The sequence below is a fragment of the Neolamprologus multifasciatus genome, chromosome 6 (assembly GCF_963576455.1).
Source record: "Neolamprologus multifasciatus chromosome 6, fNeoMul1.2, whole genome shotgun sequence".
Classification (NCBI taxonomy): Eukaryota; Metazoa; Chordata; class Actinopteri; order Cichliformes; family Cichlidae; genus Neolamprologus; species Neolamprologus multifasciatus.
The window spans coordinates 25,750,601-25,773,366 of NC_140444.1; the positions used below are offsets into that span (position 1 = coordinate 25,750,601).

Genomic DNA, 22,766 nt, shown 5'->3' on the forward strand with positions numbered 1-22,766 from the left:
CCCAAACCTATTCAATAATATCGAGGTACGGCTCTGGGGAGGCCAGACCATGACTGATAGTGTTCCTGTGTGTTTTTCTATTTAGATGTCTCACAGCATTAGTATGAGAAATGAAGCTGTTGCCAATTAGATGTTTTCCGCATGGTATTACATAGTAAATCAAAATCTGACTCTACTTTACTGTGTTCATAATTCCATCAGTTTTTACAGGATCCCCAAAACCACTGGCAGAAATGCAGCCCCAAACCATGACAGAGTCCCCACCGTGTTTTAGCCTAAAGATGCCTCTAGACCTATCCTGACCTTTTCTACACATATTGATGACCTGTTCAAATTTGGATTCATGACTCCATCAGACCTGTTGCTGCTGATCTTCAGTCGAGTCTTTGTGTAATTTAGCATACCTTGGTTCTTCCTTAAGAAAATCTTCTGCCACTGATACCATTTTAGTAAACAGTAAATGGATCAACTAAATGGCCAGATGTCAAGTCTCTGATGGATTCCCGCCCCCCCCCCCCCCCCCCCCCCCCACTCATTAAGGGCATGGCTTTCATATATTGATCATTTACAATAGCTCTTTTTTAAAAGCCTTCCACGTCTCCTTCTGTCATCCACTTGCACATTTTATTTTAAATTTTTTTATTTTAAGGACGTTGGTGCAAAAACACTCTACTCCCAGTCAAGCTGTTTTCTATGGCTGCCTCGAGAACATTTTCTTTTTGTTTGTAATGGGTTGCTAGTAACAAAGATCCTATAGATACAAACTGAAAGTGGTCCTTTGTTATATTTGTGCAGACACAACACCTTTTGGTCCCTTGTGTTAGATGTCTTTTATAGGCTTGAATGACTCAGGTCACTCTTGAATGGCTTAAAAAATATTTTCTGAAATTAATTCATTATGGCAGTCCTGGCGTTCCATAGCTACAAGGACTGCAGTTAAAAAACTTGAAAAAGCCTGCAGACCTATGGCATAAAACCAGCAAAAAATAAATAAATCAATAAATAAGAGAAAATGTGTCCCCTTAGAATCAAACTATAAAGAAATTACAGTGAGGATGGCAATCCTTCAATCCTCAGCCCACACAGGACCAGAGGAGAGCTTTGATTTTCCAAAGAAAAACCTGTAAAGTTAGCACCGCCTGATTCTCCAGCGCATAACAACCTTTCAGCCACGTTATAGTATACTACTATTCCTTTTAGTTAAATAAAACCTGCAATTACCCCATTGTTCCCACCACAAAACGAAAACAACGGTCATTGGGCACGCGAAGAAACGACGGCGGAAGTATCCTGACTAAGCTATCTGGCGCAAACCTCTGCTGGCAGAAGTTTGCAACACGCACGCAGATGTCAGTAGCGGAGTTTCTCAATCTGTCACTTTGGCTAGGTGGAGTACATTTGATGGAGGAAGGAAAAAATTGGACACAGCACACTCTGACTTTTTGACCACTGGTGTCAACCGACTTCCGATGAATGCTTCAGGCGATATCGTATCTTTATCACTTCTTAACCGTTATACTTGCTAGCCATTCTGGTTTTATTTGACAGGCGTGGAACAACACCCATGAGCCCGTGTCAGAAGTTACCATGCTAAACAACGTTAGCTGCTCCTGCTACTTCTTCACGTAGCTATGCTTTCTCAGCCCGACTCGAAGACTCCTAAAAAACGACCCGTCATTTAACAGCAGCGACTATTTATTTGCTCGAATTGCAAACTGAACCTGGATTTGTTGTGCTTCTTTTTTTTTTTCCGTGTGTGAGTTTTCCGTTGTTTGAAAACGAAGCTATCAATCTGTCACAGCAATGGGACTACACCCGCTGGAATTTAGTGAGTGCTATCTGGACAGCCCGAGCTTCAGGGACAAAATAAAGTCACACGAAGCAGAGCTGGACAAAACTAACAGGTTTATCAAAGAGCTGTACAAAGATGGGAAGAACCTCATCAATGCAACCAAGCGTAAGTTTGACGTTTTTAATATTCAAATGGCGCAAGAAAATCAGTGAGTCGCAGAGAAATCGAGCAGTCAGCATTGATTAGGTTATGAGCGAGGCTGTTGAGGTTAATTGAAGCTAGGTGTGAGGAATATAATGGACATGTAGAGGAAAAACGTTTTTAGATCTGGTCTGTCAGTTTGGCTCAATTTGTCAACACTTTGCAGTGCCGGGCTTCAGTGCAAATATTTCCTTAGACTTGGGGATGTGTACATGACTGAGAGTCCACTCCCTTCGCAGAGTGTAACGTTTGTGTTTTAATTCATCAAAGTTTGCTCCAGACATATCGCCCGTGTTTAAAAATAATGCTAATTAAACAAACAAAAAAAAAAAAGATAAAAATTAGCGGTGAGACGAATAAAGCTGAGAAATGAGCAAACACACTCGGGGAAAGCACCTGAAATACAAGAGAAGTGAAAAACGAAATCCTAATAAGAAACTGCAGAGCTTGTAGCATCTCTGTTTATGAGGCACTCGTTAGTAGCTGAAGGGTTATTGCAAGACGAGATAATGTGGAGGAAACAACTGTAAGTGTTTGTTTTATTTTATGGGGAAAGTTTTGAGTCGGTGTGAACCAGTGCTCTGGATTTTTTTTTAATAACACCTTACACTATTTGTTCAGTCACACACCTCAGCTGGGTTAAAAATGATTACATTATCTCCTTGAACTCTAATCTCATGGGCTGGGCTTGTCTGTAGGTTGCCCTGTGCTTAACGCCAGGACTTAAACACTTATAAAACAGACTGCTTTGCCTTGCTGGAAATGCTATGAATCATTTCTAGTTTCTGAAACACTCTGTCTGAAAGGTTTAAAATAATCCCAATCCTATTTTAGTGAACTTTTTTTTATGCTGATGGGGGCTAAATTTTAACCTCAGGCTTGCTTTATTGTCTGTCTGTGTCTGTGCTGCTGGTTAGTGTCAGGTATGACTTTCATACTTGCTTCAAGAAAAGCCTAAAGTCTCCCAAAGCTCACATTTACTAGTGTGTTTTTTCATGCTGACTACACAGCGCACAAGCACTGCATGAGCAGACTTTGAGGCAAAGGGTTAATATTGTAAAGTATTAGGTGTCACAAACATAAGATTATATGAATATGAGTTTGGTTTAGTGTTTCCTACAGCAACAAAATATTTTGACTGATTTTCAAAACTGGCTCTCTGATTTTGAGCTTAATGTTTCTATTTATGTCCTAAGCTTTTTTACTGGAAGGTCAAGGTGTGTGGTATGTGAGATATTTAAGTTTTCTTGCATGTACATGAAAACTGTACTCTTGATGCAAACAGTTTGTGGCGTTAAAGTTACCTTTGCATCTCGTCTTGAGATTCAGTCTTAGCCACACTCTAGCTTACAAAAAAGCCTTTGGCGCTTAAAATATTTTAACCTTTTATGTATTTTTAAATGCGTATGGATTGTCTTTTTATTTTAATTATGTTGCTTTAACATAAAGTTGAGGTCGTGCATTTTTTAAAATCTTTTCTTTTGGTTACAAAGGTGCATATTAACTGGTTGTTATGTGGTGTGTGCTTGTTTGTTCATTAGGTCACTTAAATGTGCTTTAATTAGAAAAATTATGTGTGACTCAAAAATAGGTATCACATCATATGTTCATGTTATAGATGTGTATTCTACATGGACTTAAAATCTGCAGTTCAAAATTTCCCTTTCTTTTCCCCCAGAAATTTAAAAAACTTGAAGATTTACATGCAACAAAACAATTTTCATTTCTTTTTACTTTTTTAAAAATTTTAACTTGAATTTTTTGTGGTTTAGTAATGATCCAAATACGTAAATAGGAACTTTTAGCAAGCTATTAAATGCATACATTAAAGGCACAGAAGTCACCAGATTTTGCTTTCTGACTGGGCGGGCCGCGCCCTATGTGTGGCTGCATTGAGCGTGAGTTTTTCCCCTCACAACTGAGAGGTTTGCTGGACAAGGGCTCCGCGCACAATAGTGCATTATTTGCACTTTATGTATAAGAAACTATTCAATAAATTAAATTATTGGACACAGTTTTGAGAAATATTTGCAGATAGTAAAGTTTTATGTTGGAAAGTCCATTTTAAAAAGGTTTTTCTTGATTGTGTCATTACTTGGCTGCTTTTTTGTGCACAGCCGGGATTGTCGGCCTGTTTCTTTGCCTTTTTGAATGTTTCCATGGTCTCATTGGAGCTCTTTGCTACTCTGACCCCCCTCATCATAGTGACTCTCTTGACACTTAAACTTTAAAACTTAGCAGATAAACTTAAATTCTTTCAATCTGAGTAAAGATCTTAGGAGGATAGTTGTGTACCCTCTAAAAGGACATTTTGGTTAAAGTTGTCTAAACATGTTTTATCTATACAGCTGTCACATTGATTGAACATGAAGAAACTGTTCTTATGTTATGTACGTTTAATAATGCCTGCTGTAATTTTTGTGACTTTCTCATGCCTTAGGCCAGAGTTATGGTAAACTGTGGACATGTACACGGACCCCTCAGCTAGGATTTTTACAATGCTACTTTTCAATCCTCTTGGAAAATGGGTCCATAGCTGGTGGCATTGCAGTTGAGGGTGTGCAGATGTCAATACAGTCACATATGCCTCAGACCTTTGCAGATGCTCAAAGTGAAATGTTGGTAGTATTATTATTTTACTTGCACCAACAAAAAATTTGAATAGCCTCCGCAGTGTTGTGGTGACTCACTGGCAGTTGATGTGATGTTGGTGCACTGCTGTGTTGGTATAAACTCGCACAGTGACATAGTGTCTAGTTTCAGTATGGCATGTGGTATCTTGTATTTAGCATCGTATTTGACTGTAGTTTTTTTTTTTTTTTTTTTTTGCTTTGATTTAAAGTAGAGTCTGCATGCTAGCATATCACTGCTTTCACTAAGTCTGTGTTGGTGTTTTTAGAAAATGACAAGAAATAGGAAACCCTGGTCATGCTCTCCCAATGGGACTATTGCAAAATCTGTTTCAGGAAGGAAGTGATGGTTATGTTATGTTCTGAAATTAATGAAGTTTGCTCAGCCTAATTCACTTGGCCTGTGCTGAAGCCTTTAATGGAAACTATTTTGTCAACAAAACTGTTTTTGGTGTATTTTTATCATTCTAATCAGGAGCCATTTACACTATTTGGTAGTGGCAGCAATAGAGCAATTTAAACATTATAGAGCTACTGCAGCAGATTGTTAGATATGGCTTGATTGCTTTAGATGTTATCTAGACTTAAAGCAGCACTTTTTGATTTCTATTTCTATTTTAGGCTGTTCTTTGTGCTGTGCTGAAGGTTAATTTAAAACAAAGCTAGTCTGTCCGGGGTGGAATAGGCTTTCTTCTATTGGTGAACAACAGATGATCAAGAAAAAATTAAGCATCATCAATTTTAATAATTTATCAGTGCCTCAAGTTTGATGGTTGTAGTTCTTTTTTTCTTTTTTGTCTTAAGCAAAATAATATTTTTGTTGTTAGGATAAAAAAAAAATTGTAAAGTAATTTTTGGCACTTAGTAGTAGTATTTTAAAAAGGACTCTTCCTCAGTCTGTAGAAGTTAAGAGTGAGTACCAGCTAAACAAATGAAGTTGATTAATTAATCATTAGCAAGTGTGAGCGCTATATAAAAGCACAAGTTTTAGAAGCTTGCTTGTCTGGGTATTCAGGTGCATTAAGACAATATCACAATATTCCCAGGAGTGGACATATCAGCAAATTCCCCCCCAAAGTCAGATAGTGCAATGCTCAGAGAACCTGGGGGGAAAAACAAAAACAAAAAAAAAAAGCCATACATCTCATTCTCTGCAGTAGGGCTGTTCGATATAACGATATATATCGGATGACGATATAAAAACATCTATCGTTTCATTTTACGTTTTCGTGGTGTCGCAAAATAAACTGTTTACGGCAATTTTTTTTTTTTCATCGTTTATGGTCATGGCAAGTCGAGCTGCCCGAGATTCACAGAATTTACAGAAAATGTTCAAGTTTTGTGATTTATATCGTTTATATCGTTATCCCGATCCCGATATAAGATAGATGTCTTATATCGGGATATGAGATTTTGGTCATATCACACAGCCCTACTCTGCAGCATGTTAAATGTTAAAGTTCATGGCAATACAATTAGAAAAACATGAACACATTTGGCTTGTTTGGGAGAGTTGGCTGGAGAAAGTGTTTTCTTAGATTTGCAAAGAGGCATCTGAACAAACCCTAAGACTTCTGGAACAATGTCCTTTAGACAGATGAGACCTAAGTAGAAATGTTTGGCCGTAAGATACAACACAATGTTTGATGGAAACCAAGCACACCATGTCAATACAAACACCTCATACCAACTGTCAAGCACGGTGGTGGAGGGGTATTGATTTGGGCCTGGGCACCTTGCAGTCACTGAGTTGACTACAAACTCCTCTGTATACCAAAGTATTGCAGAATGAAATGAGGCCATCTGTACGACAGCTAAAGGTTGGTCCAAATTTAGCTGTCAAACAGATGGCCTCGTTTAATTTCAAGGTTGATTTCAAATTGGGCTATGCCAAGCACAACGGTTAATCTGCAACAGAATGGCTGAAAAAGAAGAAAATCAGATTGTTGCAATGGCCAAGTCCTACACCTCAACTTGAATGAAATGGTGTGGTGGGACATTAAGAGAGATGTGTATTTACAAATGTCCACAAACCTTAATGTGCACAGTCTTAAAAGTCTATCTTACAATGATGTAAGAGACTGATAGCCATACAGAAAATGGTTACTTCAAGATATTGTTGCCAAGGATGGTTGTACAAGCTAAACTCATAACATTTAGTTTTAAGTAAACCTCACAATTAATATAGTCCTTTCAGGTTTCTGTCAAACTGTAAGTATGTGTCTGGCTGCTTAGTATAACTGGAAAAAATAAAATAAATTATTACAATTAATTGTAATTTAATGGGTTGTCATTGTAATGTCAGAACTGTCAGCTCAATAACTGAAGGTAGTAGAGTTTGGTGGCCTAAAATGGATTGGAAGCTCTATAGATAATTTTCTACAAATATTCAGATTCTTAAAGTAGAATAATAGATTTAAAGTCTGTCACCCTGATCTAAACTTTTGATCCTGTTCATAGCTGGCATAGCTATTTCTTGGGTGATTTGATCAAAGTACATCGGTTTTCAGTGGGCAGTAGAAAAGTCTTAAGATGCTTTCAAAGTGACAAAATCTGTCTTTCCCGCTCCTGATTTTTTTGCAGAGGTCCTTCATGGATCTACATGCCAGTTGATTAGGTGGTCATTCAGTGTAGTCCAGTACACAGGAAACAAAATGGCTATGGCTGAATGCATCCTAAGTGTCTTTACATCTGTACTGTGAAGCTGTCCACTTATTGCAAGACCACCGAAGTTAATGCTGGGTGTGAACAGGGCCTTTCTCTAAGCACAGGGGTATTACAAAGTTTACAGTATTTTGGGCTATACCTAAAGTTTAAGTAAGGTACAGTGTTGTTAATGTACATTCGTAGGGTGGAGCTCAATCACCGTCTAGCTCTGTTTAGGTGGATACACTCTGATAATAGGGTTACGGTCTCATGAGACACTGTGGTTAGTCTTTTTAGAGAGAATCCTACAAACAATCAGAAGTTTTCTTCTGCGTATGCTTTTTGTAGTTTGCAACTTTGAAGTTAAAAGGGTCACATATCTAGATGCAAGATTGTGTGCTTTTTCTTGATGCGTAGACATGATTTGAGGCCGCTAAGCTGTTTAATCTGCAGGATAAGATGAGCACTATCCGCTTCACAATAAGCTGCAACACTCGACAGTATTGTACAGATGTGAGGTCTGCAGTGAACACTAACATATTTAATCTTGAATGCAATTTAGGTATAGATTTCTGAGTTTCATGATAATTCTTTTTTCCTTTAGTGTTGCCCTCAGAAGGCTCAGTTGTTTGGGCAGTTCAAAGCACAGTTGTTGTTCTAGAAATCCATTCAGTTCTCAGCCTTTCAGCAACTCCCTTGGCTGCTACAGCTGGGAGGATGTGCCAGTATGGAAAGTCCTTGGTTCTGGGAGGAAACTTTGAAGCGGGGCCTTGGGCCAGAGAGGCATGACATGGAAGTGCCCATTAGAGGAGCAGCATGCAGATGTGCTTCTGTTTCAGAGGGTTTCCTCCACAGGAACTGTGTCCTGCCTGTACCCTCTCAGCTACACGTCACTGTTGTCTTTAGTAAACCTCCTTTGCTCCCCCAGGAGGTTTTGAGTTCTCAGTTTCTGAAGAACTTGTTATTTGGGCGTTTTGTCACTGCTCACTTCTCCACTGCCACTTGCAAATTGTGTTTTCTTGTTGTAATAATCTGGAAAACTGAAGTTAGACAAAGTTGCAGCAAGATCAGGCCTGTCTCTTCCACAGCTGGACTTGCTCTGGTAAATTGACCAAACAGTTCAGAAAAACAATTCCATAAGTGTAATTTTTTTGTAGTTTCACTTTTGGTTCCACGTTGAAAGCCCAGCGATGTGAAGGTCTCTTTCTGTCTGGCAGATAGGTTTAAGAGTAGCCTGCCATAGTGTGCTTTGGCTCACTGCTCGTCTCTGTAATCACATTACTGATTCTGCCAAAGAGCCACATCACAATCTTTCATTAAAATCGCATTAGCACAAGACGTGAAGTCATGTGGGAGGAACGCTCCTTATCTCTCTCTCTCCAAGGAAGAGGTCTACTATAAAAGTATATTACATTGCAGTGTTTCAAGGGCTCCTTTTTTGGTGAGGACACCTTTCACTGCATAATGAAAGAAAAGCATTTTTGGTGTCTGAGGGGGGAAGAATACCTCAGACACTGAAATATTGTGATCAGCCTCTTGGCTGTTACTGACAGCGTAGCCTCACCCAGCACACTTGTTTGAGGTTCAGGGATACGTAAATGAAGTAATGCATGCTTTCTGGTCAGGGAGCTGTGGGAGGGGTCGGGCAAGCTGGCTCTGGGGAGGGCAAAGGTGGAAGGCAAGTAGAGCTGGGATACAGCCTGGAAAAGATGGGAGAGTGGAACAGGAAAGACTGTGGAAAGGCGCGGCACGTAAACACTGTGGGCCTGCATTAGGCAACTCCTGACCTAAGTGGCACATCTGGTGAGACTATAGAAATCATAACAAGCAACTTTCCAACAGATGCCAATAAATCCACTGTGGACTTCTTCTGCAACTGACCTTTGACATGGACTTACATTTTATAGTCTGTTATGGAGAAAACCTTAGCTACTGCAGTCCCAACATGCATGTTAAACTTTCTGCTTTAAAACACTCAGCAAGTTAAAAAGGATTTGGGCTAACTGATGTTGATTATCAGTGATGTTAATCTGTAAAGCCCAGTGTAACAGAAAACATGAGGCCATTTTTTATAAAGAGCAGTGGTGAGCGTGCAACCAGTAACTCTACAATCAGTTTCATTAATATTCAACTTGTAAGTGCCAGTATTTTCCAACGGATAGGTTGCTCTGAACAGTTTAATAATATATGTTACAACACAGTGCTTTAAGCAATCAGGCTCCATTAACGAAGCTGTTTGCACTCTAACAACAGACCATTTTGTAGATTAATCAAATATCTTGACAGTACAATGACTCCAAGTTGTTGTTTTTTTTTCCTGGTGTTAGATTCATTATTGTCATTGACTTCATTTTTTTTGCTTTTGTTCTTGTGAATGCCAGTTCTTAAAGCATCTGATATTAATACAGTGTTTGAGAAATTAAATGGATTAATCAGTGATTTTTGGTGAAGGACCAGGCAGTTAGGGAACTTAATATTACTATTGTCCACCAGACCTTTGTCTGAAGTGAGTTATATAGCACAGTACAACATCGAAGTTATCAAATATATTTAAAAAACTTTTTAAAGCTCCCTTTATTTCCGAACTAACAGGACATCATCAATGTGTGATTTTGGTGATACTGTGTAAATTGTATATATTTTTGTAGTATTGGACTTTTTCTGGTGTTTTCCAGTGTTTCACTTTTTACTTGGTCCCAACAAAGTTGATGCACAGCTGGCTCTATAGAGATGAGTGCTTTGTGGCCCAGCTTCCAACTTGTTCACAGTTGGAAGGAGGGTTTTTTTTTTTTTTTTTAACAACAGTTTAGTCATGCTCAAATCAATGGTCCTTATATTTTTCCTCAGAGGCAAGACTAAACATTATTTATTGTCTTGTGTCTTTAAAGTCTTGCTGTTTACTATATCTTTGGTGGAATGGCAAGCCTAAAGTTAAAGTGATGAGCTAATGCATACAGCATCTAAATGTTCTGCTTGCACAGTAAGCACACACCCTTGAATAAGGTTGTGGGTTGCCAGGTTGCGCTGACAGATGTGTTGAAATTTTATTTAGTATGTGGGTTGTGTACATACACTGTGTTTCATAGACTGCCTGGTAAGTTGGGTAACATGTATTTCAATTATTAATTATAAAGCTTGAGGGACATGCAGATTACAGATGTTTCCTGGGAGAAGTGGCAATAGGGTTGATTGGCAGTTATGCATAGTACTTATCACAAGTCTAGCCACACAGCAGCCATCTAGGTAATGCTTAAGCATTATTTTGGGCTGACAATTCAAGACACTAGAAACATGAATAGAGAGAAAGTCAAAACTCTGATTCAGTGAGACTGAGGCATAAAAACTGACTGTCTGTGTAGACTCAACAGTCAAATCTGATTAATTTTTTTTTTTTAAGTAGAGAACTTAAAAAAGATTTTTTTAAGTATGCAAGAGCAGTGTTTCAAAGCATTACTCCATCATTTATGCTTTAATCCAGAGCACCAAGTCAAGCAAGGTCTCTGGTTTATCCCATCAGAGCACTAAACAAATGCCATGCAGTACAACATTCTACGCTATGTGCAACAGCACAATGGGCTTGTGTTTTTTTTTAGTTCAGCTGATATAAAGCAGATGATTGGCTTTTTAGAGGGTGTTACAGGACAACCACCATCTCTGGCTTTAAAATATTTTTTCCAGAGGTTTCTATTAAAGATTCTTCACTCGTTTTGCTCTTTCTTTCTTTTTCTTTTCTTAGTAGTCTTGCCCTTTGATCGGTGACACTCTACAATAACCAGAGTCCTTTAATTCACTACCCTTCACATTTTGTTTATCTTTTCTTCCTGAATGGGCATGCCAGTGCTAATGTCACATAGCTGGCCACTTATTTTCCTTTGCTTTCCGCTTATAGAACAGCATAGCCTGTGATATCAGATACAAGTAAGGTGGGGTCTGTATGACTCACACTGTAAATCCAGAAGAGTGGGGTCTCTGGTGTTCTGCGGAGAAACTAGCCAAGTTTGACAGTTCCCAGGTTTGCTCTGAAATGCCTTGCTTTAAAAGGCAAAAAGCAGACGAAGCTTTTGCCTTGGACTCTTGCGTGCCCTAGTGTGTGTGTGGTATGTGATAGTTGCTGTCCTGAAGGAAAGAAATATCGTTTCGGTCTCTTCTGCAGACCTCTCATCTGACATGTTGTTTATCACTGGACTGATTGTATCCAATTAATCTATGCTGTTGAAACTGTACAGGCAAACAATGCCGTTTTTTTTTTTGTTTTTTTTTTTGTTTGTTTTGTGGGACTGCTTTTTCCCCTTCTTTGAGTGTTGCCTGGTGTTGATTATGTCTGGAGCTTCATGTAACTGGATAACATTCATTCTTTGTGTTTTATGTAATGAAGTCCACAGCTTGGCCTGAACTGTCCACCCTGAAGTGTGTTAAACATGCTTGCAGCCTATGTAATCAGATTGCAGATGGGTGCGACCTGCACTGCACATGTGGCTCTAATAAAAACCATGCAAATCTGTCCGTTGACATCAGTGTTCTAGAGTGCATATTAATTATCCACAGTGTTGTTAGCCCCATATTACCTTTTTTTTTAATACACAAAAGATGTTTCATATCCTAATAAAGTAAAATACAAAAGACCTGTGTCTTTCCCCCCCCCATGATCTTTCTCTAACAGTACATGTCAACAAAAACAGGCTACAACCCAAAACATCTGGAACTCTGTAATTTCACCTTTTATTGTAAATAGCACAACAAGAAGATATTGAATTTCTAAAAAGGTTGTGGGCATAAAAAGTTGCAAACAGCTTTTTGTCTGTTTTTAGGCTAAATGTAACTTTCAAGAACAGAAAGTCTTTGTAATTTTTTTTTTAAATTACTGCAAATTATTGCACCCTGTTTTTGTTTGTATTTTATACATCGTTAGTTTTATAATTAGAAATCATCCCAACCTCTGTTGGAAACTTATTGTGTAAGTTGTTTAAATCAGAAAATGCAGAGAAGCGCGTGCCTCACTGAGAACTGAATCCCTGAGGCAACTTAAACACTGCACAAAAAAACCTCTGTAGAAAACCTGTGTATTACAGCATGCACATTACATTCTGCAGTATAACAGTAACTGCTTGAATGGCATTGATTTTTAGTGACATGTGATTCTGACCTTACGTCAGGTACAATGTAGTGTGTTGAGGCTTTAAGGTGTGGCAGTGTTCAGTGCAATGTTGTCACAACATCTTTTTACTGTGTCTTCCACTCTACATTTATGTTTCTGCATAAGTTGAGACCTGCAGGTGACCAAGGACTCCATAAAGGTCACTCATTACCTATTAAGTAAATACCTTAATGAAAGGTTGGTAATGAGCTATGCTTTTAAAACCTTACATTCTAATACTACTACTAAAGATGACAGCATATAACACTGACCAACACAAAGTTTGTAAGTTTAAAATTTGGGAGGAAAGGTTATATCTAACATTGACAACAAACAAGCAAAGCCAAAAGCAACAGAGGGGAGTGAGCAATAAAAAGCACAATTTTGGGAATAAAAAGAAGCAATGCACTCCAATAAAACTGCTTTTCTATAAAAGGTTTTGAGCAAGGATTTAATTGACAATGCTTGTTTTCCTTGTGTTCCTTCAGCACGGCTGCTTCAAAGCACAGAGACTCATATTGCAAACATTTTGTTGTTGAAGTCATCAAATGGGGATAAATGCATTGGGACGGGGGTTATCTTTTAAAGGATTTCCATGCTGATAAAACTGTTTTCTGGTAACGGCTCCATTCAAAAAAGGTAACTTAAAGACATTAGAAAACGGAGGAAACACCCATCCACTTAGGTGTGATTTCGATGCCTTGTAACCCTATGATGCAGCCTTCGACCAAGTTACATCAACTTGATGTTGCAGAAGTAAAACAGTGTGTGGTCTGTCTGTGGTGAGGGACTGCTTCATTCTGGTTAAACAGTTTAGAAATTACAATAATTAAGTAATAGTAAGTGTATCTCATTATTAAGAAGCTTCAATAAATCTGGCAAATCTCACATCTATATCGCCATTTAGATTTACTGTTACACTCATTAATATGAGAACCTTTTTACAAAAAAATGAGGCAGAAAAGATGCTTGGTAACTAAGAATCTGTGAACACTTTCTGCTTTCAGTGCTTTCAGGACTGTCTGCAGAGTACGTGACCATGGTGCAGTATCAATTGGTATCCTCACTCCAAGTTGCTCACCAGTTAGCTAAACTTTCCAGAAATGTATTTCATGTTGAGCCCATCTTCCAACCATCTGCAAAAAGTTAAAACGCCACCATGTGAAATCAAAATCTGGAAACCTCGTCTGGGCCCTGTAATGATGTATAAGAAATTATTTTTTTACATCTATATATGCTGCAGTTCAGAAGATGCCGTTTTCACCGAAGGCCTTGCTGATTTCAGCACGCCAGTGACAAACCACATTTAGCATGTACAGCATTACGGTGAAGGACAACTCAATAGCATTTGGGGGAAATTTCTGACTAATTGTTTACGCAGCTGAATCTCACTATCCCTCTCGTGGGCTGCCTAAACAGCCGTGCCAGGTCTTCACATCAGAAGACATTGCTTAAGGTTTGCAAGAGGCCAGATCCACAGAGAAGCATTGGATGTTATGCAGTACTGTGTATTACTCAATAAATTATCTATTATCAAAGTGGGTAGCAAATATGTCCTGCCTCTGTTGTTTGTAGTCATTCCATGTTCTGCCAATTAAGGATGAGAGCAGGCTGACCAGAGTCACCTTTTATGGACTTGCACACCCTGAGCTGAATTCTTGCTGTCGGTGTGGTTTAGATTCCTGCTAGATTTACGGTCCCTTCAAAAAAATAATAATTCCAACCTATAGCTTACATGTGTTTGGTTCCAAAATAATGACCTGGCAGTAGGGATGCAACGATACCAATTTTTTCAAACCGATACGATACCGATACTTGGATCTGAGTACTTGCCGATACCGATTACAAAAACCGATACTTCTACCACACACACACACACACACAAATGCAATGAATTGGAAGACAGGTTTTATTTTATTCTCTGCCGATAATAAATAATCTTAATAAAAATGACCACAAAAAAATTTCAAGTGAAAAATAAGCACTTCTCTTTACCTCTTTAGAAAGTTTTGGCACCATTATCTCCCTGATGTGTGTGCGGCTGGGAATTTCATATTGCAGCTCGAGTATGCTGAGAAGACGGTGCAGTCCTATGTTTTCCACGACCGGCATTGGCTGGTCATCCAGAGCAATAAAATGAGTCAGAGCCTCTGTTATTTTAACTGTCCGTGGATTTTCTCTTGACATTTTTCATCGCTTTTCCAAAACCCGAGTTAAAGTTGGCTGTTCCGCTCCACACTGCTGACATTTTGTTTAGCCTAGCTCCAGCAGCCTCCAGTTTCTCTTTTTTTATCTGGAGCCGCCAGTCTCACCCGTCTAACCCTGTGCCTGTTTAGCGCGGGATGTCCCCCTAGTGGCCAATCTAAAAAACTACAACAAAAATGACAATCCACCCTCTGATTAATGAAATAAGTTAGTATCGGTTCGTGGTATCGGTTAACTTTTACGAGTTAACCGATACCACATTTTACAGTATCGTTCCCGATACCAGTATCGGTATCGGTGCATCCCTACCTGGCAGGCTTATATTTGCTATACCTTTATTTTGAAAATAATACATTTTTAACCCATATTTAGAGCACTCACACACATCATTCACCAGGATGTGTTTCCTTCAGGTAGAAGTCACCTCTGAGACAGAATGAAGATTTCATTATAGTAGATTTACTGTGATTCAAGCAAGTTTATGACATCATTTGCCTTCTATAAATATTTGTCTAATAAAGTCTTACAGAAACTTGAGTGATTCTTTCCTGACAATAATAAGGCATCCCGAGCACACCTCCCTCTCGTTTCTTCTGGCTTTATAAAATAAAAGACTACAACCTTTAAAGAGGAGTCAGTCTTTGATACTCCACCGCTGTTCTGTGTTTGCATCTCTTAATGAAACTTGTGCAGTGTCCTATTTATATACATACAGAAAAGGATGACTATGGCTACGTTCACACTGCAGGTCTTAATGCTCAATTCCGATTTTTTGATCAAATCTGATTTTTTTTTGCCTGCTTGTTCACACTACAAATAAAATGCGACAGCAAAGGCGCTCTAGTGTGAACCCTCAAAGCGGCCCACATGCGCAAAAGAAGACGTCACGCACAACGTGCTCTGTTTAGACACAGAGCAAACAATATTGTTTGACTGATGGCCCTTAATACAAAGACTTCGGACTTTACGTTTCCCAATTTTTGCTTTAAGTTATTTTATTTACATAATAATGTAAATAACCTAATAATTATCCTTATTGCTGTTTTAGAGAGGAGCGGTGCTTCAAAGCATAGTTGCAGATTTCAGTCAGAATCTGCAGATTATACAGTACAAATAACATGTTCACGTTTCTCCAACGTTGTCTTCCCAACAGTTTCACTAACATCTACATTGGATGGCCAGGAAGCGTTCGCAATGTCTTCTCGGGCACTTCTCCGGAGCTGATAATTGGCGTCTGTCTTGTGTCAGTGACGCAAAAGACGGATTTAATGTGACATGACCATTCAAACAGCAGTCGCTTTCTAAAACATCGGATGTGTATCGGATTCAGTACCACATGCGAAAGTGACCCAGATCGGATTTGAAAATATCGGATTTGTGCCGTTCACACTGTCATACCATGATCGGATATGGGTCGCATAGGGTCAAAAAAATCGGATTTGATGCGCTTTCGCCTGCAGTGTGAACGTAGCCTAAAGCTCACTTCAATCTTCACGGTGTGACGTTATTCTGTTCTGTGTCTTGCAGTTGTTCAGGGGTCAGGCAATGATCTGTCATTTGCCACAAACAAGTCATGAATCCTTGTGTTTTAGTTATTGTTGTTATAGTATTTTTGCTAAAGAGGAATAAAGTGATTGTGCAAGTTCTGCTTGTATGCATTTCAGATGCTTCACTTTCTGTTTATACTTTTCTCTTACATCAACAATGATCTCACTCACAAGAAAATAAAGCATTTCCTCCAAATGCTATATGAAAAACTACTTAGAGCAAAAACAATACTATAATAAGAAGCTGCCCCATTGTCTGGAAGATCCTTTAAACTTCCCCTAGTTCCACGTCAACTGGCCAGAGGACCCAAACCACAGGTGTCTTGGTTTTAATGTGCCTCATGTGCTTCGGGACAGTACAGATTTAACACTTTTAGAGTGTAGAGTGACCAGCAGTGGGTTTCAGATAAACAAAACGAATAAAGTTGAGGTTGAAAGTGTTAACCTTTTAATAGCTGAGCCACAAGCAAGCCAGGAATCCAAATAACAGTGAAAGACTTTTATTTTTAGTTATCTGCATTGCTTAAGTTTGGTGTTGATTGAGGAATGCTTCATGCTGTTTTTAGGGTATGTTGGGGCAGATTACTATCCATCCGTCCTTCCATCCATATTGGAACCTATCCCAGCTGTCTTAGGGTGAGAAGCAAGTTACACCCTGGAACAGTTGCCAGTCCATTGCAGTGCTAACACAGGAAGAAAGACATTCACACCTCTGGCCAATTTTGCTTCCTTTGCACTCACTGTGATGCAGTAGTGTTAACTGCTGTGCTGTCCTGTTGTATGTGTGATGATTTTAAGTTTCCAGTAATCTTGTCACCTGTCTTTAGTCAGGCAGTAAAAAGCATTGCCAAACAATGTGCTGTAGAAACCAAACATTTTATTTTATTTTCCAAGTTTTGGGGTTCATATAATGTTATTATTTAGGAAAGGAAAATATAATACTGCATTGCATTTGAGAAATCGATATTGTAATTTGTGTATATTAACTTAGATGTATTGGCTTTACGGCTGTCTAGCTTTTAAGCATCACATTGTTAGCATCAAGGCATTTACTCGTGTATTGTGTCACTTGCTAAATATAGTTTGCCCTGTTTTGTGGCAAATGTGAAGCAGTGGTACCTGCACTGCTGGTGCACGAGGGTTTGATGTGCAACAGGATGTAGACAGACAGGATGTTTGCACTGTGGTTAACAGCTAAGAGCAGCAGACCTACTTTTCAAGACTATCTTTATTATGTCACTTTTCCACAGGGGATGCCCAGGATGACACACAGTTGTAGTGTGTCATGATTTATATTGTAAAACCCTTTTTTGATACAATGAGTCTGATGTTTACTATTTTTTTGACATTTCCTTGTAGAGCTTGGGATGGCACAGCGCAAGTTCGCCCAGTGCCTGGGAGAGTTTCAGTTTGAGTACATTGGCGATGCAAAGACCGATGATGAGAAATGTATCGGTAAGTGTGGGCTAACCACCTCATATTGAAGGCGCTAACCATATGTTTTTTGCCAACACGTGCTGTTAGATGAGTGCAACTGATAATTCTAATATCTTTAACCCTGTATGTGTTATTCTTTTTTTGTTTTTTCTTCAGATGAGTCTTTGCAAGAGTTCTCAGCATTCCTCAAAAACCTTGAAGACCAAAGAGAGCTGATGGTGAGAGTGACCAGTTAGAACCTAATTGAAAGCCAGCTGTACCTTTTGTGTGTTTGTGTGTCTAGTGCTATAACTCATAATGTAGGATACTTGTAGCATATTCTCCAGCTGTTGTTGCAATATTGTTAGCGTTTGCACATATCCTCCCCTTCTGGCTGTCTAAGGGTCACTGTCACATGCCCTGCCTGGGCGTGGCTAGAGAGAGAGCAAGAGTCCATAACTACATTACGCACAACACTCATCACACACCCAAACTTTAAGTACCAAACCAGATCAAATAAAGCGCTACCGCCAACAAGATCCACAACAATGCAAGTGTTTATGACCATATATTGCCATAAAGCTATTCTGCCACAGGTAGCAGTATTATAGCTGCCAGTATAACCACAAAAATCACATCTAATAGTGAATTGATACACTTGTCAGTGCTACTAGTTTGAAGCATTCTTACAATGCAGATGCAGACTTTCCAGCCATCCTTTTGTAATGCCTGTGTATGTAGTGTCTGGGGTTAGGGAGTGAACCCATCATCAGTAGCTTGCGGAGATGCCTATTACAGCATCATGCTCAGACCGTAAGCACAGACTTAGGAATCCTCGCAGGAATCCTCAGGGTAAAGTGCGATGACATCACCATGCAGCGTAAGGAAAAGTACTATGGCCAAACAAGTACAGACATGCTTTGTTCTCAGCACAGAAGAAACTCTGGAGTAAAGAAGTTACGTACAGTAACTTTAATAATGCACTACTGGAAGATAAATTTTTAGTATTTAGTAGTGTTTAGAGGTAAAAAACTAAACACTGAGCCGCTCAACTGTTAAGAAGCCACAATGGAGCTTCAGCTTTAAATCTCCACAAAGATTCTATTGATACTGTTTATATAAAGTTACAGCCATCTTGGCCGAGAATGATTGCAGTACAGTTTTTTTAAGATACTTATTTATGTTTTGGGTTGGTTTTTTGTTTTTTTTTGGGGGGGGGGGGGGGGATTGGCAGAGGATGAGCTGGGAATGAAGTCTCGATGTTTACACTTACAGTTCAATGTGATCTTGACTCACTTTGAGCAGAGAAGCTGCAGAGTGTGGCCTTATACTTTGTCTGTTTACCTTGCTAGCATGCTAATAGACAACAACTGGTGCAAAGACAAATATGCTCCAGGTGGTAGTCCACAGTTTTTTCATGTGTCAGTTCAAGTGTGTAAATATGGGCCAGTGCAGCATTATTTAAGTGACCTACGAAGGAAGGACAGTAACGGATAAAAATTCCACATGTTCTTGTTATTGTTTTGTAATGTGCAAATGTCTGAAAAGCATGGCAGCATTATTAAAATGAAAGGATGGATTATGCAACATGGTACAAGTGGCAAGTAACTACAGAGAGCCGCTCGTTCGTTAAGACTGGAAAGTTTTGAATGTCGTGAGTAAGTAAAGTAAGTAAAAGTTTTATTAATGAAGCATGTCACTGAAATGAGCACTAATGAAGGCATTTATTCTCCATAGATGAGGAACATCACAGAAACCTTAATGAAACCTCTGGAGAAGTTCAGGAAAGAGCAGCTTGGTGCATTAAGGGTAAGGGCTTCTCATTCCAAAATCTTTTTCCCTTAAACAGTCTGGTTTTTGTAGGCTTGATGCCCTTAATAACGATAAAAAATGCATTTGTAGTTTCTGTAGTTAATGTTTAATGGATTTTACTACACATACAGCTTCTTACTTTAATTCCCAAAAATAAGGAAGTATTTCTTCTCCTTTAATTTTACTGCTTTTTTTCCCTGTATTTTGTTAAGGCGGAAAGAAAGAGATATGAAAAAGAAACAGAGAAATACTACAGTTCTTTGGAAAAGCTTCTAAATATGTCATCAAAGAAGAAAGAGCCGCAACTGCAAGAGGTATCTTTATCATTGCCTGACCTCTCTATGTGACGTACATGATATGAATTTATTATGACAGTAAGATTATTCAAGCAGATATTTTGTTTAGTGTCCGGTTCTGGCTTTATCTTTCGGTGCCATGAGGCTGCAAAACCTGGTCGACTGCTTTGGGTTTCCACTGGCATGCCTTGCAGCAATAGTTTTCCTGGCTTGTTTGAAAAGGAAATGTGTGCGCTTTTGTACCGCACCTCCGAGGTCGACCGTGGCTGCTGCAGTTTGTGGATCAATCCCTGCTGCACTACCACAAGCTGACATTTTTTGAGTTACGACGAACTGAGCCACCTTTTACAAAACAGTGTTTTTGTCTGTGTTTTGTGATGAAACCCTGTAAAGCTTGCCCGTACGTTAGATCCATCAACCAGGGGGTGGTTAGAACTGTTAACATCATGACTGCAGGGTTTTGTATTCTTTGGGACTCTTATAAGACAAGAGTCTGTGGCACCAATACTGTTTTTTAGCAGACTTGTATAAATAGACCCCATATTTCATTCCTCGCTACAAGGGTCATGAACTCCATCAGCTGTTAGGACAACTCAGTGAACAGTTTATACTAAATATAAACCTGGTGTGTGAACTACAAGTGAGAACTTTGGTATCTGTAGTAATCAGAGCTGGATGTTTACTTGACAATATTGAAACAAACTTGCCGTACTATGAAAATATGTATACTCTATGGCACTTAAAATGTATTTCTAGTATTTCAAGCCTTGCTGCTTTGTAGTTTCTGGATGGTTATGATACTTCAGAGGTAGAGCTGGTCACCTACTGATCGGAAGGTTGGTGGTTCGATCCCTGGCTCCTCCAGTCTGCATGTCAAGTATCCTTGGGCAAAATACTAACCCCAACTTGCTCTCCGATGCATCTATCTGAGTATGAATGTGTGTGAATGTACTTAGAAAGCACTACGTATAGATAAAGTGCTTGTGAGAATGGGTGTGATTGGGTGAATGAGGCATGTTGTATAGAGCGCTTTGAGTACTCCGGGATAGTAGAAAAGCGCTATATAAGAATCAGTCCATTTACCATTTTTCAAATACTAGTAATCACAGAAATGAAATAAGTAGATCTTTTCTGTGTTCAAATTCCCTACTGGTAGAACAAATATATACAAGGTTAGAGTTCAGTGTCCCCCCTTGTTCCGTAGATATGAATACTGGTGTGTCTTTTCTCACCCTCAGTCAGTGGGGTTAGCTCTGGCTTGCAAAGCACAAGAAGCGCAGTGATAATGGCCAGATAGATGGATATCAGATAGATTGTGTTTCTCACTTTATCAACAGTTTGCACATTAAGCTACAAGGAAGGAAGCCGTGGTGTCCTGTGCAGTCTTTGTATGGTCTGAATGACATTTAAGTTCGCTTTGACTTGTACTGCTTTTGCCGTCCTTGAAGACGGATCCCTGCACTTCCTTCACTTTTCGTCTCTTTCCTGTCAAAGTTTTAGCGTGTGTTGCTTTTCTTTGTCCAAAGAGACAAAAAATGGAAGTTGATCACACAGCAAACCTGTTTTTTTTGGTGGGGGTGGTAGAAATTAGCTAAACATTGGTGTCAGATTTTGATTTACTAACTTCAGTATGTCTTCTATACCAATTTAAGGCCATACCAAGGTAGACCTCAATGTCCCAAATTGCACCAAAAAAACTAAAATTGTGATGTTTCGTCTTTGTTTCCGTGCTTCTGCCTGTAACTATAATTATGATGGGGTGTGTTCTCCACCTCTCCAGGCAGACACGCAGGTGGAAATCATGAGGAAGCACTTTCAGGAGGAGTCGCTGGACTACGTGTGCAAACTGCAGGAGATCCAAGAGAGAAAGAAGTTTGAGTGTGTGGAACCGGTGAGTAACTGACCTAAAATGGCATAAAAGCACTGGCGCGGTGTTTCATTCATATCACAATGAATGTCTTAAAACAAAACTGATGTGCTAGTGTATACAGTACATGGGATTAGCCTGATTTACAATAAGAAATGATGGATTAAAAGGTAGAGCTCTATTTCTAGGGGTGCATTTTCAACAACCCCACACTAAATCGAGTTGGTGTCTTTGAAATTTCCCCTTGTACAAAGTGTGCCTACCTTCTAATAGATGTGAAAATATTTGTAAGTAAGGATCTACTTTCCGGGGAAACGAAATCTGTAACTTTAATACTGACTCAGATTAGTAGATTTGTTACAGCTAAAACCACTATGGAAAATTACAGACCCCGGCACTTAATGTCAGATACAGATGGTCATAACAGTATTGCTTTATGACAGAAATCCCAAACCCCTTCCGTATTAAAACCAAAAGGCAATATGTGAAGTCCTACACGGTCACAAGTTTTTGCCTGACTGAAAGTTACTAAACAATTCCATCATATCGTGTCATTATATATATATACATTATAGTTTGCAAGTTTCTCTTTTACTTGCTGACCTTTTATCTCTGGTCTTTTTCTTTGTCTCATGTGTTTTCCTTGTAGATGCTGGCCTTCTTTCAGACAGTCTTCACCTTTTATCACCAGGGCTTTGAGCTCGCCAAGGACTTTGACCATTATAAACGAGAGCTGCAGATTAATATTCAAAATGTAAATAATACTTTTTTTTGCCTAATTGTTACCATGATAGCAAATGTTTATATATGTCATTTCCCTTGCCCTGTGAGAGGAACAGAAGAAAGGTCTTACGTGTAGAAAACAGAAGATTAAATTTTAACTTTTTGGTCAATAAATAGGGAAAAAGGCTTCTAACTAAACTGGAACACAACTCAGTGATTTCATATCACTCCCTTTATAAAAACATCAAATCACGATGAATCTGCCTTCTTTCTACCTTTCATGTTCCGATCTAGTATTTACTTAGATAAACTTACTGTTTATCTTCATTTGGCCATCAACTCCTGAGAAAAATATGTTTTGTTTTCTTTACCGCTTCAGGTCACACCTCTGTTGTTTCGATTTCTCCTATCCTGCAGGACACCGTTTCATTATTACCTTTACATTTATATACCGTAAATTAGCAGCTAATTTCAAAAAGTTGAAGGTGTTTTATGGA

The 22,766-nt window shown here is 39.0% G+C and overlaps 1 protein-coding gene across 5 annotated transcripts in view; it reads left to right on the top strand.

Annotated features, from left to right (window-relative positions):
- Window positions 1-1,296: 1,296 nt before the first annotated feature.
- Window positions 1,297-22,766, top strand: part of arhgap10 (Rho GTPase activating protein 10) — a 61,575-nt gene continuing 40,105 nt past the window's right edge. For 3 of the 5 annotated variants that reach the window (XM_085164129.1, XM_085164131.1, XM_085164130.1), the window contains exons 1-7: window positions 1,298-1,957; window positions 17,515-17,610; window positions 17,749-17,810; window positions 19,309-19,380; window positions 19,596-19,697; window positions 21,460-21,570; window positions 22,196-22,300. In XM_085164129.1, coding sequence (XP_085020255.1) covers window positions 1,804-1,957; window positions 17,515-17,610; window positions 17,749-17,810; window positions 19,309-19,380; window positions 19,596-19,697; window positions 21,460-21,570; window positions 22,196-22,300 — 702 coding nt within the window. In that variant the 5' untranslated portion in view covers window positions 1,298-1,803. Of the gene's footprint in view, window positions 1,958-17,514; window positions 17,611-17,748; window positions 17,811-19,308; window positions 19,381-19,595; window positions 19,698-21,459; window positions 21,571-22,195; window positions 22,301-22,766 lie in introns of all 5 variants that reach the window. The other 2 variants (XM_085164127.1, XM_085164128.1) reach the window with 1 other exon arrangement.